Source organism: Microcaecilia unicolor, chromosome 2, assembly GCF_901765095.1.
Source record: "Microcaecilia unicolor chromosome 2, aMicUni1.1, whole genome shotgun sequence".
NCBI classification, from domain to species: domain Eukaryota; kingdom Metazoa; phylum Chordata; class Amphibia; order Gymnophiona; family Siphonopidae; genus Microcaecilia; species Microcaecilia unicolor.
This window is the reverse complement of record NC_044032.1, coordinates 449837606-449855446: the sequence shown is the minus strand read 5'-3', so window position 1 is coordinate 449855446 and position 17841 is coordinate 449837606. Positions and strand designations below refer to the sequence as shown.

General features: G+C 40.4%; 1 protein-coding gene across 6 annotated transcripts in view; it reads right to left on the bottom strand.

Moving 5' to 3' along the window:
- Nucleotides 1-2950: 2950 nt before the first annotated feature.
- Nucleotides 2951-17841, bottom strand: part of EBF4 (EBF family member 4) — a 470543-nt gene continuing 455652 nt past the window's right edge. For 4 of the 6 annotated variants that reach the window (XM_030190928.1, XM_030190930.1, XM_030190929.1 and 1 more), the window contains exons 16-17: nt 9286-9361; nt 2951-4820 (exon numbers count right to left, since the gene is read on the bottom strand). In XM_030190928.1, coding sequence (XP_030046788.1) covers nt 9291-9361 — 71 coding nt within the window. In that variant the 3' untranslated portion in view covers nt 2951-4820; nt 9286-9290. The remainder of the gene's footprint in view (nt 4821-9285; nt 9362-17841) is intronic. The other 2 variants (XM_030190932.1, XM_030190933.1) reach the window with 1 other exon arrangement.

The window sequence follows — 17841 nt, the reverse complement described above, 5'->3', positions numbered from 1 at the left end:
GATCTGGAAGTCATTTATACAAGGCAGACACAAGTAATCACATTCTGTCTTCAGAAGCATTTACTAGCATTGCAAGGGAACTACACAGTTCCAACATGATAACCATCAAAGCACTACCTCAGCCAATCACATCACATCCTTACAGTTGTTCCTGTTACATAAAGAACATCCTCACTACGGCAACACCAGTATTTGCAGTAGATGTTAAACATAAAGTAGTTAGACTACTTTAGTAGCCCAGAAGTTGACATTCCATAAATGGCAAGCAGAAAACATGAGCTTGATTTCCAAGAAGCTCATGTTGCTTCTGGCTACCTGATGCCCAAACAGTATTTTCAGATTCTCTAGAGAGGACTGAGTGAAGCTCTCATCTAACAGTTATGTTTAGTAACCTAAAAGGGAGATATGAACTTAATCTGAAATGGACTGCATCTTTCCCTTTTGGTCACTGCATTACTTTGCTAAAGCAGAATGGGATGTAGGATTTAACAGGCGAGGATTGGAACTACATTATGGAAACTGGGTATAATGATTCCCAGCTGATGCCTAGATGGGAAAATGTCAGAGGAGAGGCCTAGCATATAAAAAAGGAACGTGGATTGCTACTTGAGATGAACAATGAGGTGAATCAAAAGCCCCTAGCATGAGAAATCAACTTGATTTCTCCAAAGGCAGATACAGGAAGTATAATCTAGGGTTGAGCCTATAAGTCAATAATGAAGATAATATTTTGCTTTACATGTGCTTACATTTAAACAGTGCATGGGTTAATCAACATTGTTATCATATACAGTTGTCACATAACACACAACAGACGTATTAAAATAAAATACAAAGGAAGCAATTCCAAATGACGAGATAAATACATAGATAAAAGCTTTCTTGTTTCCCTTTGCAGTTTTTACAAAATTGTTATAATTTTCACTCCCTCTAAAAATGAAAGTGGTCAGGGAGCAGGCTTAGGTCTTTTTTCTTTTTCTTTCTTTCTTTTTTTTTTATACAGAAAAGGGATAATTTTATCTAAAAGTCATTATTCAGACACCAACTTGTGTATACATCATTCAGGCCTGAAGACACTTGAAAGGAAAGAGAAGAAAGACTTGTATTTATAAATACATACAAAAAACACAATTAATGCATCCTACCCAACAGTTTCTAAGGTACCTAAAATTCAGGGACAAGACTGTACAATAAGCCTTGATTCTGCATCATACTCTAACAGGTCTGGATTATCCTTGAAGGGAGGAGAGGCTGGACCTCTCAGTTCTAACAAGGTGTCTTTCTAATCCACTCTCAGCAAACTGCATCCTACAGCACATTTTCCAACCTACTGATTCACAAGAGTTTGATTCTGGGTGTGTAGAGGTGCAAGTGGTTTGGGGAAGGGAGAGCTGTTAAATAAGTGAAGATACAATGTAGAAATCGCAACTAACTTTTCCTATATGACTAGATGAGATTCTGCAGAATCACTTAGATGTGAGTTGCAAAATTCCAGGGTTTGTCTTTAATACGATTCTTTACAATTATATTTTCATGGCTACGTGTCCCAGCATCTTGTGCCTTTCCCAAATGGCATTCCATAGATTAGCATCTGCATAGTCCAAGTATTTCCAGGATACAATTTCAGGGTGTTGCTTGGGCAGAAGACCTAGCATTTTCTGCTTTACTTTTTCTGTATATGATTCTATAGATTAGTATGTCAAGAATAAATATTCCAATGTTTTCGTTTTATTTTCTGGATGAAATCCATGGAATTCCACTCTGAGAAAAGTTTACAAAGAAGATCAAGCATGATAGAATAACTTCTACACCAGATAAAACATTTACAGATTTCTTTTCCCAAGGGATGCTCCAAACATGCTGTACAGAGTGCCATGAATACATCAAAAGCGGCTGTGACATAACTCATTAAAGGATCAACAAAAACAGTGTTTACTGACTTTTGTCCATCAGTTCCTATGCAATTCATTTTTGAAAGGTAGGGAAGGTTATCTTCCTTTTCTCAGTGCAGCATGTGAAAGGGATATGAGAAAACAGAAGCGTGGGGTTGGGGTTATTTAACATCAGTATGAGAAAATAGGCAAGAAATCTGAATGGATGGTGAAAGAGAAGATTACTGCTACTTTCAGACCTAAATCAAAGGAAATGATCATCTCATTTTTGATTAGAATCCCTCTTTAGGCTCCAAAAGTATTTCCCTTATTTAAATTTATTTAGATATTTTTTGAAGTTGAGCATCCTATATGATAATTGGAACAATTAAGCACTGCGGGACCCTTTTACAAAGGTGCGCTGAAAAACAGCCTGCAGTAGTGTAGATGTGTGTTTTAGGTGCTCACAGAATCATTTTTCAGCACACCTGTAAAAAAAATGCCTTTTTAAAAATTTTTGCCAAAAATAGACGTGTGGCAAAATTAAAATTGCCACACACCCATTTTGGGTCTGAGACCTTACCGTCAGCCATTGACCTAGAGGTAAAGTTTCACGTGGTAACCGGACAGTAATGACCTATGTGCGTCCGATACGCACGTCTAAAAATAAAATTTGTTTTTTGGACGCACATATCGGAAGCATGCCAAAAATGAAATTACCACAACAGCCACATGGTAGCTGGGTGGTAACTCCACTTTGGTTTGCGTTCGGCATACGTAGATGCTTACGTGGCTTAGTAAAAGGGCCCCTCCGAGTGCAGACAGTGTGCATAAGATAATTCACATATCGACAATGCCTGGGAGAGAACAATAGGTATCTTGGGGGTCCTTTTGCTAAAGCACACTAACAGATTTAGTGCACGCTAATGAATCAGTGTGTGTGTTAACTGCCATATAGCCCGTAGGAATACAATGGGCTGCTCTGTATTTAGGGGTATGTTTATTAAGGCGCGTTAGCGTTTTTACCGCACCTATAAATTTAAGGCATGTTAAACGCTAATGTGCCATTACATTCCTATAGGCGTGTTAGCATTTGACACACGTTAGCATTTAATGCGCATTAAACACGCTAACGCACATATAGTGCACTTTTTTAAACACAGGCGTTAGCGCGCTCTAATCGTTAGCATGGGTTAAATCAATTATCACAGCTTAATAAATGGTCCTCTTGGTTTCTTGTAGTTTGGACTCCTTTTGTATTTGTCCCACATTAAAACAAATACATATGCATACATGTTTAATCCTCATATTACCTGTCAATGTCATAAACATTTTCTTTGCATTTTCCCAGCATGCCTCCTATAATGTACTTCTTTTTTTTGTACTATTATTATTATTTTAAGGTGCAAATAACCTCCCCTAATTACAAGGAAATTTAGTTGAAAAATCAGTATTGTTGATCCCTAGTGATATGCCATGGAGTAAAAGAAATGTAGGTTCCCTATGGATAGACAGTTTTATTTACCATTTATGTATGTTGTTTTCCATAACACATTCCTACGACCACAGAGTATCATATGTGCAACTGCTTGAAAAATAACATGGAACCCTCATGCTATGCCACTAATCTTCCAAAAATATACTCCTATACCTTGCAATAACTATAGTCATAAAAATAATGGCATTACTATTCTAGGAATGACAATTTTAAAAGTGATGTCCATCTTATGCGTCGGTAAACTTACTTGTGTAGTGTTTGTATGTGCATAAGTTTACCTGCATTTTGAAGAGAGATTCCAGAGGGCAGGGGTGGGGTAGGAGTTTGCACTCTTGCATATATACTTCTAAATGTTCAAAAGTATGCGTGTAGTTTTCCCTTTGAAAATTAGAAAGTGTACATGGGTGTGGCTGCTTTCCCTGGGGGAGTATACTAAGTGCAAGGGCGCTTGTACATTTGCTTTGAAAATCTGCCCCCCCCCCCCCCCCCCACCAATACGGTCAGATATACAATTAGCCCCTGTGTGTTTTTTTGTTCCTCATAAGGAATGAGGTTTACAACATGAGTTTTGCAATATGGTACATCATAAAATCTGGCACCAGTTTTATGATAAATACAAAAATGAATTAATGTGGTACAAAATAACAATAACAGATGAATGAAGCCGAATTATTCGCAGAGGCTGCTAGAAATCAAGCCAGGGCACAAAAGAAAGCAAATTGGGCTGCTCAGCTCCTAAACTGAAATTCAGCAACAACATAGTCAATATCTATGTTACTATGTCCACAGCTTCCAAGCTTTAGGACTATGTCAGCACGTTATAACTTACCGTACACCCCAATAACAAAAGGAAGCTAAAAATCTATCACCTTTTAGTGCAAAGTAAACTACTCAAATCCTGATGGCTGGAATGCAAATGACTGCATGTTACCTTTAGAAATAGAAAAGTTCCAGTACAGGAAGTTATTGCCCAGGGAAAAGAAATTGCTCCACAGATTTTGGGTGGGGTCTGTTATGATTCATTAGCAGACTCATTTCACTAGTGCGTGAGCAGCTGTGTTTGAAATTGATGTAATTAAAATGATGGCTCTTAACTTCTTAGTTGTTCTCACATGTGGTGGTTTCCTGGAACATACATGCTAGAATGGACAGATGATAGTTAAATATCCCTTCCAGATGACACTGATGTGTCTCGTCTCTGTTTTTAATTCAGGTATTTTAAGCAGAATCTTTAAACAGTTTGCTGCCTGCTGAGAGGCCGGTTTTCTTATTTCTCAATTGGTTCATACACAGTAAGTCTTTCCATACAGGATTCCATATCCAGGCATTGGGAACCCCTTGCCCGCTGGCAATTGGATAGTCAATATTGGAAAATGTCCCATCTGTACTCCACTCTTTCCTGGATATCTGCTCCTGATGTTACATTGGGGGGACTATGAGGCCAGACATAACTGGAAGAACAACAGAAAACAGTGGGTGTTACTCTAGTGACTCCAAAAATCTCAATTTTTTTATAACTTTTAAACTCAAGATAGCTAAACTTTCCAAAGAAAAAAAAAACACTTATCTTGTATATCTAGACTTAGAAAGCTAGCAAAATTTCCAAGTATATAATTTTTGTTGTGACTGAATGTTGAACATGGCTAGACTGACAGCACAGGATTCTGAAGTCTTCAATTTATCCACACAAGGCATACAACATGAGTAGCAACAATGCAATGTTCCATCACACTCTGCCATAACAGTTCACTCAGAATTCAAGATGGCTGACAACTCAACCAAATAAAAGCAGTATCTTCACTGAATGAAAGGTTGTACATTTAAGTGATGTACGGCCCAGTTTTGTGTGAAGAGAGCTCTCTGCTGTTGTTGTTGCTGCTGCTGAGTATACCCATTTTGTGCTAGTAGCCAAATAGTGACACTAGAAAGTCAATTCCATTGAATGAAAGAGAAGTCTACATAACACAAACAGCTCTGCTACACCGAGAACAAACAACAGCATCCATCCTAAAAATGAGATTGCTTACAGTTCTTTTGAGGCTCTATTGGGTCCTTCAGAAAAAGGGCACTGGGAATTCCCTTTTAAATGGTTTTAAACAGATTATTCCTAGTGGTGCAATTTCATGTGTGTTCCATATCTGATCAGTCCTGAACATGTTGGTTGAAACTCTCAATTATACTCATGAAAAAATACAGACCCTGGAAGGTCCCTAGGTAGGGAAGGCACATAGGTGCATATGTTGTACCTATTTTATAAAGGCAACACATGCACTAAACTAAACTGGTAATGTAGAGTCTTATTCCTAAGACATTGTGCTCCTTTACTACTGCTATTGATAAAGACTTGATGCATTAACTGGTGTATGTTTATTTTTCAAAAGTGCTGCTATTCAATAAATAAATCGTGGGCTATGAGACTTTGCCATAGTGAGTGCCCCTTCTGCACCCCTTCTCCTTCTTATCCAATTGAAGCTTTAGATAACAGCAAATTGTAATAACATGGCTCGCCCAAGATCATTCAGAGTTAATTGCATTGATTCAATTAAAACTCAGGAGTCCTTTTACTAAGCTGCGGGAAAAAGAGCCCTGCAGTAGCCATTTTTCCCACATGCCAGGGCCCTTTTCACCGCAACGGGTAAAATGCCCCCCCCCCTCCAAAAATGGCCACATGGTAAGATAACCCTTATCATGTGGCCATGTGATGGGAAGCACATACCGCCACCCATTGAGGTGGTGGTAAAGACTCCCGCAGTAACGCGGCAGTAACTGGGCAGTGCACAGTGATGCTTGATTACTGCAAGGTTAGCACACTACAGAAAAAAAATTTCTGGAGTCCCAGAAATGGTGCACGCTCCAGCCGGAACTACCGCCAGTGGCTGCGTTGGGCCAGCAGTAGTTCTGGATTAACAAGCGGTAAGTCTATGTTGGGCTTACTACTGCTTTGTAAAAGACCCCCTTACAGACTAACTTCGTGCTATGTAGAAAATAATTCAAACTGCTTGCTTTAAACCTTTCAAAAGTCCATCTACCTCACGCTAGCCAGATTTTGAGGCTTAAAATAGCAATCATTTATACTGGTGATAATCATTTGTACATATCTCTGGATTCACTTAGTATTCAAACATTTCCTCTTCTATCCTAACCATTTGCCTTGTCAACTTACAGCTTCGTCTCAGTAACAGTATTTGAAAGATAAGCCTCACATTTCTATAATGTTTTCTCCCTTTTCGGCTCTAGCTTCTCATCCATTTCTGCTTCTCTCTCTAGGTGCCACTGGAGCTAGAACCAGCTTTCATATCATAGTTTGGTAATATATATATTTTTAACTCTATTATCATTCATCAGTTTACCAACATAGTTTTAGGTGTTTCAAATTTAGTGGAGTTGAAGAGGGATTAGATAAGCCTACCTTTAGAAAAATAAACCCTTTGGGGCCTGTGCTGAGCCTTTATAGCTAGTGGGCAATTCTTCAAAAGTGAACCTATGAATAGGCATCTACTTTCCTTTTTAGAATCACAGTGAATCCGGGTATATGCACATGTAAGCACTGAGGTGGGATCACTCATGCCAGTCATAGAGCTGATGTAAGGGCATGTACCTATGTGCTAGAAACACACATAACTTATAGCATTCTATAAGTTATATATGTAACAGTCCTGCCTAGACTCCTTCCATGTGTATGCCAACCTGTGAAATACATGCTATGTAATTTATGTGCGTATTAATAAAATAGCGTTTAGACAGAATTTTTGCATATACCCCGGATTCTATATATGGTGCCCAGATTTGTGTGTGCAATTAATTGAGTAACAAGCCCTTAGTGATCAATAATTGGGTGCTAGCAACCAGTTATTGAAGTTATTTGGCACTCATTAAAATTTGTGCATGTATCTGGCTCTGTGTTATTCTATAAGGCATTATTTATTTATTTATTACATTTGTATCCCGCACTTTCCCGCTCATCGCAGGCTCAATGCGGCTTACATAGTAACAAGAGAATACAATCTGTAGTATCTGAATCAACAAAGGAGGTATATGGTAGGACAAAATGAACAAGGGTAAATGGGATAAAAGAGGTATGAGAGAAAGGATAGGGATAGGTAAGGAAGTGGAGCGATGAAGAAGAGGTAGGGGAAGAGCATGGAGGGTAAGAAGATTGGTAGGCATGGCACCTAACTCTACTAGTATGTATTGGGCGTGGACATGGGCATGCCAGGGCATTCTGAAAAGTTGCATGTGTAGTTATAGAATACTACTTTAGTATGCCTAACCTCGGTGCCAGCATTTACATTAGATTTCAGCAGGCATAAGTCTGGTGCCTAAAGTTAGGCATGGAAACCGGCACTATGGGCTAGATTCTATATATGGTGCCCAAAAAAATGGCACAAAAAAAAGCACTATTTTATAAGCTACACTTACAGTTAGGCATGGTTTAAAGCATAGCGCTTATGCCTTGGAGTCGCACCTAAATTTAGGTGCGGCCATTTGCACCAACTGAAATGTGGTGGAATTGTATCCCCATTATTCCATAACAACACGCGTTCATTTTAGGAATGCCCCTGTTACACCGATACCCCTCCCATTCTTGTGCCTCCATTTTCCAATCGCACGTAAATGCCAATTAAATCTAATTAATGCCAATAATTGCTTGTTAAAAGCCAATTACTGGCACTAATTTGCTTGCTATTCAATTAAATTGCATATTCTAATTGGGCGCACACCCATCCTATGTGGTAGTTAAGGCCTGCCCAGTGCATCCCAAGATGCAACGGGCAGGACAGGGTTCCACTATTTTTGAGGAGGCACCCATGGGAGGAGGGAGGGAGTGCTAGTCCCTCCTTCTTCTAAAAGGTAGGAGAGGGTTGGGGGGGTCACCATTAGACTACTAGGGCTAGCCTGTGATGGGAGGAGAGGTCAGGTCGGGATCCTGGGCAGGGTTATATTTAATTTGGGGGGTTATGTCTTTGGGAGGCTGGGGGTCCACTGGACCTCCAGGTCCTTATATGTTTGGGGGGGTCTGGGATCCACTGGACCACCAGGGCTGTGACAGCAGTCTTCCTTATTCTTCCTTTGCTCGGCACAACCCTAACGCCAGCTCAAAGCTGTATTAGGGTTTGATGCAGAAGGAGCGCCCTTGTTTGGCATTCTGCCTGCTAAGCATTGGGGAGGAATAGGGAATGAGGTGCTTAGCGTGCATTTGCATGCTATTTGTGTTCAGAGCCAGCGAGCTTGTTGTTTCACATGGTCAGTGGCTCTGAGCATTGTGTGCCAGCAAATGCGAGCACAAGTCCGTCGATAATGGCCTCTATCGCCTGCGCTTGCATCTGAGCATCAGGGCCTGAGTATAGGAAGGGCTGCCAGGGTGTTAAGTATTGGAGGGGTGCGGGAGGGAATGAGAGGTTAAAAGGGATGCTACTTTGAGGCCACTAAGCCCCTTACTGTTTAAAACCAGGTGTTGGAAGGATGAAGTCCTCTAAGCTAACTCTCCATTTACTTTGGAATTTCATGAACTTTCAAGTTTCAAGGGTCTATTCTTGTCAAATTTAGTAGAGGCAATCCCGGGCTTAAGCTGGGCTAGGGATTGTGGCCACATGAATGCTTTTGTTTTTCAAAAGTGCACATATTATTTCAGTCAGTAGAAGTACCTATAGAAAAGAAGGTGTAAGCATCTGTTGCCATTTTTCTTAAGGCATTTTACAACATAGAAATAGACAAGTATATTTACTTTGTAAACCAGTGCGAAGTCAACAACTAAAAAGATATCCAAGAACTTTTGTTGCTATGCAGGCAATGTGAGAATTACCCTTTTACTGAACAAGAAATCAGTGCATTAAAATCAACCCAAGGAAAGAAGCAGTCTCTTTAACGAGAACAAAAAGCAAAAGGAAAGAGAAGAAAGACAAAGAAGAGACATACTGTGCTTAGGAATAGGCCAGTCCTTGGAGCGACCGTGCAGGGGGATGGAACTTGTCCGAGTCCTCAAAAGACTGGTCTGTGTAGCCCGGTCAATGAAGGATAGCATAGGAAAAAGCAGATAAAACAAAAAGAAGTCAACATAAATTAAGAACAAAGAAAAGAGGAGTGCAAAGAGACCGAGACTAAAAAGGAACGAGTGAAATACAGAGAGAAAGACAAGGATAATAGGGACTAAGAGACAAGTAGGAACAGGAGATAGCCAAGGAAAAATAGCAGTAAGAAGTGCTATGCATACAATTCTGATTAATGCTTTTCCCCTAGTCAGAAAATAGGAGAAAATCCTTCATAACATAGAAAGCAAATGGGAAAATAATGAAACAGAACAATTATTAAATGTAAACTTTCTAAAAATAACCCCTCCCCCGATATTCAGTGCTATTTAACCAGCCAGAATGGCTGCTGACCGGTTAAATAGCACTTAACCGGCTATCTGCCGATGTTCAGCAGAAGATAGCTAGCTATCTCCCGCTGAATATTCACGGTTAGCAGCTAGCTGGTTATATCACCTGATATAACCGGTTATCCACTGATTTTTTTAAACCCAGTTTAGCGGCCATATTTGACTGCATGAAAGGGTGGGATATCTTTGGCCGGTTTAAAGATAAATGGCTAAGTCTGAATATTGACGTAACCAGTGGCCAAAAATAAATCAGATATTCAATGCCGGCATTGAAAATCCGGGTTCAGTGCCAACTGAGAGAGTTAGCTGGTCTAACTCTCGTGGTCTGAATATTGGCCCCACCATATCCAGTTTGTAAATCTTAACACTAGGGTTTACTCCAACTTGGGCTCTTCAATTTGCTGTCGGATTTATTTTCACTTTACTTTTTGGTATATAACATTCCTCAATTAATAGCCAGTCCTTTTCTAATCACCACTGATATTAAAAAGAAAGTCACCTCAACCAGTGGCCATTACTGATTAGGAAACACTAGCTTGGAGGTTATTATCATGATTATCAATTGTTCTTATTGTATTTCATTAAAACAAATGATGAATGATATGTTTCCTTTTTAATTTTACCTAAGGTGCAGTGAAGTATGCTTCTTATATAAGGTAATAAATAGAAATAAAACAAAAAGAAAAGAAAAGAAGATGATACCTTTTTTATTGGACTAACAATACATTTTTTGATTAGCTTTCAAAGAGAATACCTTCTTTTTCAGTTCAGAAATGAGAAAATATGAGATATATCAGAATATATATGTGAAACATAAATGCATTCCAATATCAGTCCCATGGAGGAAAGTAGGAGGGGAGGGGAGGGGAGAGAAACAGGGAGAGATGGATAGGTGATCAGAGGATGACAAAGCAGTATAACATTATGGTTTATAATGTGATAGGAAACCCAGATCTTTATTAAGTCCTGTCTGGTAATAAATTATTCTGATTCTTATGATGCAAAGCAAACTTTGTGGTATTTGGTACTTTAGAAAGTACTCTGATAAACAGGTGACACCAATCATGTGTCAATCTGTCAAATGCTACAGCTTGAACTTTTAGCATGAAATATCTACTCACTATGTAAGATTTCAGCAGCACTCTCAGAGGTGCTAACATTTGAAAGTGCTCGTAATTGGCATTTGAAAGGGAAATGAAGGGCACATCTTAACTATCCACTGAAACACACTGGAACAGATAGTCAATGTTTTGTCCAAAAGGACAGAATGCTTTGCTTGGTGAGTTCCACATCTGAAAAAACAGTCATACTCATCCTACATAAAGGTACCCTTTTACTAAAGGGTGTTAAACACTTAACAAGGGGTTAGTGTGTGAGAACGTGTTAAAGTGTACTTTGCCTGTTTGTGGGTGCTAACTAGCAATTTACTAAAAAATATTTTTCAAACTGGATGTCTCATGGATGAAGAGTGGGCATTCCCATGTTATCCAGATAGTGCGTTATGATTAGTGAGCGATAACTGGATAACGCAGAGTTAACATAGCAGCATGTAGTACCTCCAAAATAGAAGGCAGTAGGTGTTCCCGCATTAACTCTATGCAGGTGCCGTGTGCTAATGTAACATTAAAGCATGACCTGCAATAAAATATTTTTAAAACACCCCCCCCCCCTACACACACACCCCATAAGTGCTGCATTAAATCTGAGCGTCATGCACGGGTAAGTCCTGTGTTAAAATGCCTTAAACCCAGATTATAACACACTTTAGTAACAGACCCCCAAATTACTTCTGCACTGCTCTAGATTTATGTCACTACAAAGGATACTCAGTTGGTAACACTGAGAAAAATCATAAAAGACCTAGAGGGGCATAATCGAATGCGAACGCCCATGTGTAAAAACGTCCATCTCCGGAGACGGCTCCGCGAAGAGGCGGCGCGAACCATAAAATCAAAACAAGATGGCCGTCCATCTTCGGTTTCGATTATACGGTTCGGCCCGCTGAAATCCCATCATTTGTGTCAACTCTAGAGATAGACGACACAAATGGTGAGATCGCTGGACCTAGAGATGGCCATCCGCGGTTTTCAGCGATAATCGAAACTGCTGCCGGCCATCTCAAAAACGGACCTAATCCAAGCCATTTGGTCGTGGGAGGGGCCTGCATTCATAGTGCACTGGTCCCCCTGAGATGCCTCTATGCCAGCCTCAAATATCATACCTAGCTCCATGACAGCAGTATGCAGGTCCCTGGAGCAATTTTAGTTTAGTTGGTGCTGCGCGGGACCCATACAGAGAGCAAAAATCGGAAGAAAGAAAAACATGCAAGTGCAGTCAGGGACGTCCAAAAAAAAAACATGCAAGTGCAGTCAGGGACGTCCAAATTAAAACAATAGTAATAGGGGGATTCGAACCAGAGCAATTTTAGTTTAGTTGGTGCTGCGCGGGACCCATGCAGAGAGCAAAAATCGGAAGAAAAAAAAAACATGCACGTGCAGTCAGGGACGTCCAAATTAAAACAATAGTAATAGTGGGATTTGAACCAGCCACCTTCTGATTACAAAACCTATACTCTAACCACTGCGCTACTTATTCAGCTGCCTAGGTTTCCTTCCCTTTCCATTAAGTGCCACCAAGTTTCTGTCAGCCAATCACAGCTCATTTAGCTGACACGGATGTCAGGTAAATGAGCTGTGATTGGCTGACAGAAACTTGGAGGGACTTAATGGAAAGGGAAGAAATGTCTAAGCAAGTGAATAAGTGGTGCAGTGGTTCAAGCACAAGTCTTGTAATCAGAAGGTGGCTGGTTTGAATCCCCCTATTACTATTGTTTTAATTTGGACGTCCCTGACTGCACTTGCATGTTTTTTTTTTTTTTGACGTCCCTGACTGCACTTGCATGTTTTTTTTTCTTCTAATTTTTGCTCTCTGCATGGGTCCTGCGCAGCACCAACTAAACTAAAATTGCTCAGGGGATCTGCATACTGCTGTCATGGAGCTAGGTATGGTATTTGAGGCTGACATAAAGGCTGGAAAAAATATTTAAACAGTTTGTTTTTTAGGGTGGGAGGAGGTTAGTGACCACTGGGGGAGACAGGGGAGATCATCCCCGATTCCCTCCGGTGGTCATCTGGTCAGTTTGGGCACTTTTTGGAAGCTTGGTCGTGAAAAAAACAGGACCAACTTTGTGTGGACTAAATGCTCGTCGGGGACATCTTGCTTCTTTCTATTATAAGGCGCGGAGGTCCATCTGTTAACCACGCCCCGGAATGCCCCTGTCCCGCCTTCGCTACCGTTTGGCCACGCCCCCGAGAATTTCGGCCGTCCCCGTGACGGAAAGCAGTTGGGGCCGTCCAAATTCAGTTTTCGATTATACCTGTTTTTGAGACGGACGTCCATCTCCCGATTTGTGTCAGAAGATGGGCGTCCGTCTCTTTCGAAAATAAGCTGGCTAATCTACTATTCCTGGAGGATGAGATACCAAATGAAGCATTCCCTGCTCTACCAGTACTAAAGGAAACCTTAGTAAAAGCTATGGGCCAGATATCCAAATGGACTTAAGTATTTAGCAGCCACCACTGAACATGTAAGTCACCTAGCCAAGAACTTTTCACTATATGCCAGGACAGATTGAGGCTATTTCACTCAGCTATACAGATAGCAGCAATTTTCAGCCCCAACGCTAAGTGGTTAAAGTTAGGACAGGAAAATATACTACTATTACTACTACTACTACTACTACTAGTTATCATTTCTATAGTGCTACTAGACGTACTCAGTGCTGTACACAGGACATAAAGAGATAGTCCCTGCTCGACAGAGCTTACAATCTAATTAGGACAAACAGGACAAATAAGAGATAAGGGAATTACTAAGGTGGGAATGATAAAGCATGGGTACTGAACAAGCGAGTAAGGGTTAGGAGTTAAAAGCAGCATCAAACAGGTTGGCTTTTAGCCTAGATTTGAAGACGGCCAGAGATGGAGCTTGACGTACCAGCTCAGGAAGTCTATTCCAGGCATATGGTTCAGCAAGATAAAAGAAACAGTGGAGGAGAAAGGTGCAGGTAAGAGAGATTTACCCAGTGAACGGAGTTCCCGGGGTGGACTATAGGGAGAGATGAGAGGTACTGAGGAGCTGCAGAGTGAATGCACTTGTAAGTCAATAAGAGGAGTTTGAACTGTATGCGGAAACGGATAGGGAGCCAATGAAGTGACTTGAGGAGAGGGCTAATATGAGCATAATGAGCACTAGAATCCTAATTTCACCACATAGCTATACATGTGAAGGGTAGTTTTAAAAAGAGGGTGCCTAGTTGAACAGGACAGAGAAGTATCTTCTAAGGTGCAATATTATAAAGATATGTAGTAACCTATGGAACTTTAAGTGCTTTGAAAATGAGCCCTATAGCCACCTATTTTTGTCCTTTGTGGCAGGCTTTTACATTGGCACATTTTCAGATTTGCTTTCCTGATTGCTAGTATTTTTCAATGCTCTACCATTGGATTTTCTAGCCCATATGTTTACATTTATCATCTGTAGCCGAGATTATCTGTTTGACTTCTGATGCAGGCACTTTAGGCGCTGAAACATAGGACTGCATTGAGTCTATTTTTAATAAACCCACTGTTTTGGAAAAATATTGGCTGATACTCTTCTTTTTCTTTTTTGCCCAACACACATACATCATATGTCCCCTTACTCTTCTTCCCCGGGAATGCCCTGATGGGAATGCACACCATGTTGTCAGCACACATATGCACAAATTTGACTGTGCTATTTTACAAGAGCCATTTTCCATAAGTAAAACAAGCTTCACACATGAATTTTAGTGTACAGACTCCCAAAATAACACATTTCATTGTAGCTGTTCATCATATGAAACACATTTTTATTCTCTTGTTCTGGCAGTCCATAAATAGTCTTGGTGTATTCTCGAGATCCTCTTGTTTATCATTTATATACTTATTTTCTACCTCAAGATGTTTTATTTTTGCTTGAAAATAGGCAAAATAGTCAGTTTGTTCTCTGATATTAATTTCATTTTGTGTGAATTTAGCTCAGCTTTGATATCATTTACTGCCACAGTTATGTCAGTTCAAAAAATAGCTTGGTTTGCCTCCACAATTTCCAAAATATCGGTTTTGATGACCATGGAGGCTACTGCCCTATCTCCTGGTTCAAGAGTTTTAATGTCCATCATATTCAATGAGTGATCTAATGCACAATGTGGACTACCAGGTCATCTAGCAAATTTTTCCTACAATTTCCCGTGTGTTAGTTGATCTCCCATATGACAAAATAGATTGCAAACTAAAGGAACTTGAGTAGCCCAGGACTGTTGTATTGAGATCCATGGCTTCAGGGCTGGCTCAAGGGATTGTGTCACTCTTAGCCAATAATAGAGTTGCCACCTCCCCACCACATTAACAACCCCCACAGTGCCCCTCCCTCCACATTGGCACCCACCCCTACAGCTCCCTTCCAGCCATCCAGCCATTTCAATTTAGTTACGGTGAGCTCCAGCCACATTCACACCACGTCAAAAACATAAGTCTTTGGGAGCTGTGACAGGTCATGCTGGCTGTTGTATATGTCTCTATGATCCTTCTAGGAAGGTGCACCTGGGTAGAATACATCACTTTCTGTTGTTGCTGTGACTTATAATAAAGAAAGTAGTTGAGACTGTTTATCTGCCTTGACAGTGCCTGAATATGTTACATAGCATCAGAAGTAAATTAGCCATGGAACATCAACGAATTATTCTGCCTCTGCTACTACTGAATTTGGCAGATGATTGCACTGCAGATTTTAAGTGTTTCAAAAGCCAGTTGTGTAATTATGAAATTGCAACTGACCTGATGAAAAATGCTCTACCATTCTCATGGAAGTATATAAGCTGTATGAAACCCTGACTTTTGGAAGAAAGGCAGGCAAAACTGATGGGATCAAAATCCTGGACACTTTTGAAAATGACTGCATCGGAAAACTAAAGGTGACTTACAAAAGGTACATCCTGAATAATAGGCTGCAGGAAACCAATGAATCTTTTGACATATATCTAGCAGAAGTTAAGCCTCTAATAAAGTCATGCAAGTATGGAGATTCAGAGGACTCAATCATATGTGATAGAATTTTTATTGGCATCAGGGATGACCTTATGCAGTGGATGCTCCTCCAGATGAAAAGACTAACCATGAATGATGCTGTTGCAAATGCTGTTCGGATGAGGTTGCCTATAAGCATATGAAAGACGTGATTGGTGATAAACAAGTGCAGTAGCTGTCCCAGCCGAAGTCAGAGCACAGGTGGCTACAAGAGTGCTGGGACTTCAGGCGGATAGAAGCCAGCCAGAAGGGCATATGCTACTATTGTAATGGCAGCCATGAAGTGAAGAAAGAAACATGCCTTGCACATGGAAAATTCTGAAAGCTCTGCATGAAAAAAAATCACTTAGCTAGTGCATGCAGAAGCCAGCTTAATGTACACTCCTTGGCTGATGACAGTGATGATAGAGAAAACATTTTAGCCTTAAGAAGAGGCAAAAACAAAACCCTGAGAAAGTTATATGCATGCTTGTAGGTTGGAGCTGGTGAGGGTCTAGTTGGATACAGGGGTCATTTCAGATACAGTAAGCTGGGCTTTTCCACCGACAGCCCAATGCAGATCATAGGTGGAGATTTTTTATGGAAGAGTTGGCCTTACTGATTGTCAAGGCATCTCATCTGAAGATAGCACATGCTGGAAAAAGTGATGAGATCTACCAGGAAATAAAACAGCAAATCTGGAGGGAGAGGAATTTGTGCTAATGTTGTGATTAGACATTTTCACAACTTCTGTAATGAGCTGACTGTCAAACAGGTTTTGATTTACAAAGGACAACAACTCTATGGTTTGACCAGAGTCAGGCAAAAGATGCTTGAAAGAATTCATGCAAGTGATATTGCTATCAGTAGATGCATTCAACGTGCTAGAGAGGTTCTTTTCTGGCCATCCATGAATCATGAAATTGACAGCTTTGTCCTGAGGTGCTATACTTGCATTCAGATCCAATTGGACACTACCCAAGAATGTCTACACCCTCAAACGGTGCCTACTGGGCCATGGCAAAAGGTAGGAATCAACATATTTCAATTCAAGGAAATTGAGTACATCCTAGTAGTGGACTACTTGAGCAATTACTTTGAAATTGATTGCCTGGATAGGAAAAAGTGTAAAGACATCATATATGACCTGAAAAATACAATTTCCGCATCATAGTATTACAGAAGAGGTCTTTAGTGACAATTCTCTCTTCATCTCTAAAGAGTTTTCAGAATTTGTATGACTATAAGTTTTGACATTCAGTGTCCTCTCCAAGATACCCTCAGTCAAATGGGAAGGCAGAAAACATTGTCCAAAAGACAAAGCAAATTTTACAGAAAACCTCTGAGACCTGAGTTGATAGATTCCCATGTCTAGTGGATTAAAGGAATACCCCATCTGAGGCATTAGGAGAATCTCCAGCTCATACTATATACTGGCAATGGACCCAACTCCTTTGCCTATTGTGAATGCTCTGCTGGAGAATCCATCAACATACACAATTCATCATCACCTAGAGGCAGCTGTGGATAAACAGGTCTATTATTACAATTGGAGGGCCAAGTCAAGACAGGTCTTGAGAGAAGGTCAGACTATCCAGGTCAAAGTTGATTACAAAAATGGAGGAAGGCAGAAGTTATCAAACAACTCCCACATTGCTTGTTCTTGGTCAAAATGAAGGATAGATCAGGGAGAAGAATGTCCTGATATAATTTGACTGTGTCATGAGTTTCCAATTGTGGTAAAAGATCTGGATTGTGCAACCAGGGTAGGGGTACTTTCAGTTACCACTGAAGAGGTTCCACACAACTCAGACACGCTACAAGAGAATACTTCAGCCAAGAGCCCTAGACACCCAGAAGGGTCTCAGTCAGCCATGGAACTGACATTGCAGTACCCATTAGAACATGTTTTGGTTGAGTAATAAGAAAACCAACCTGATATATAGAAAACTGCTAGTTAAAGAAAGGAATTTGTGACAAGTCATTTCTATGATCCCTCTAGGAAGTGGA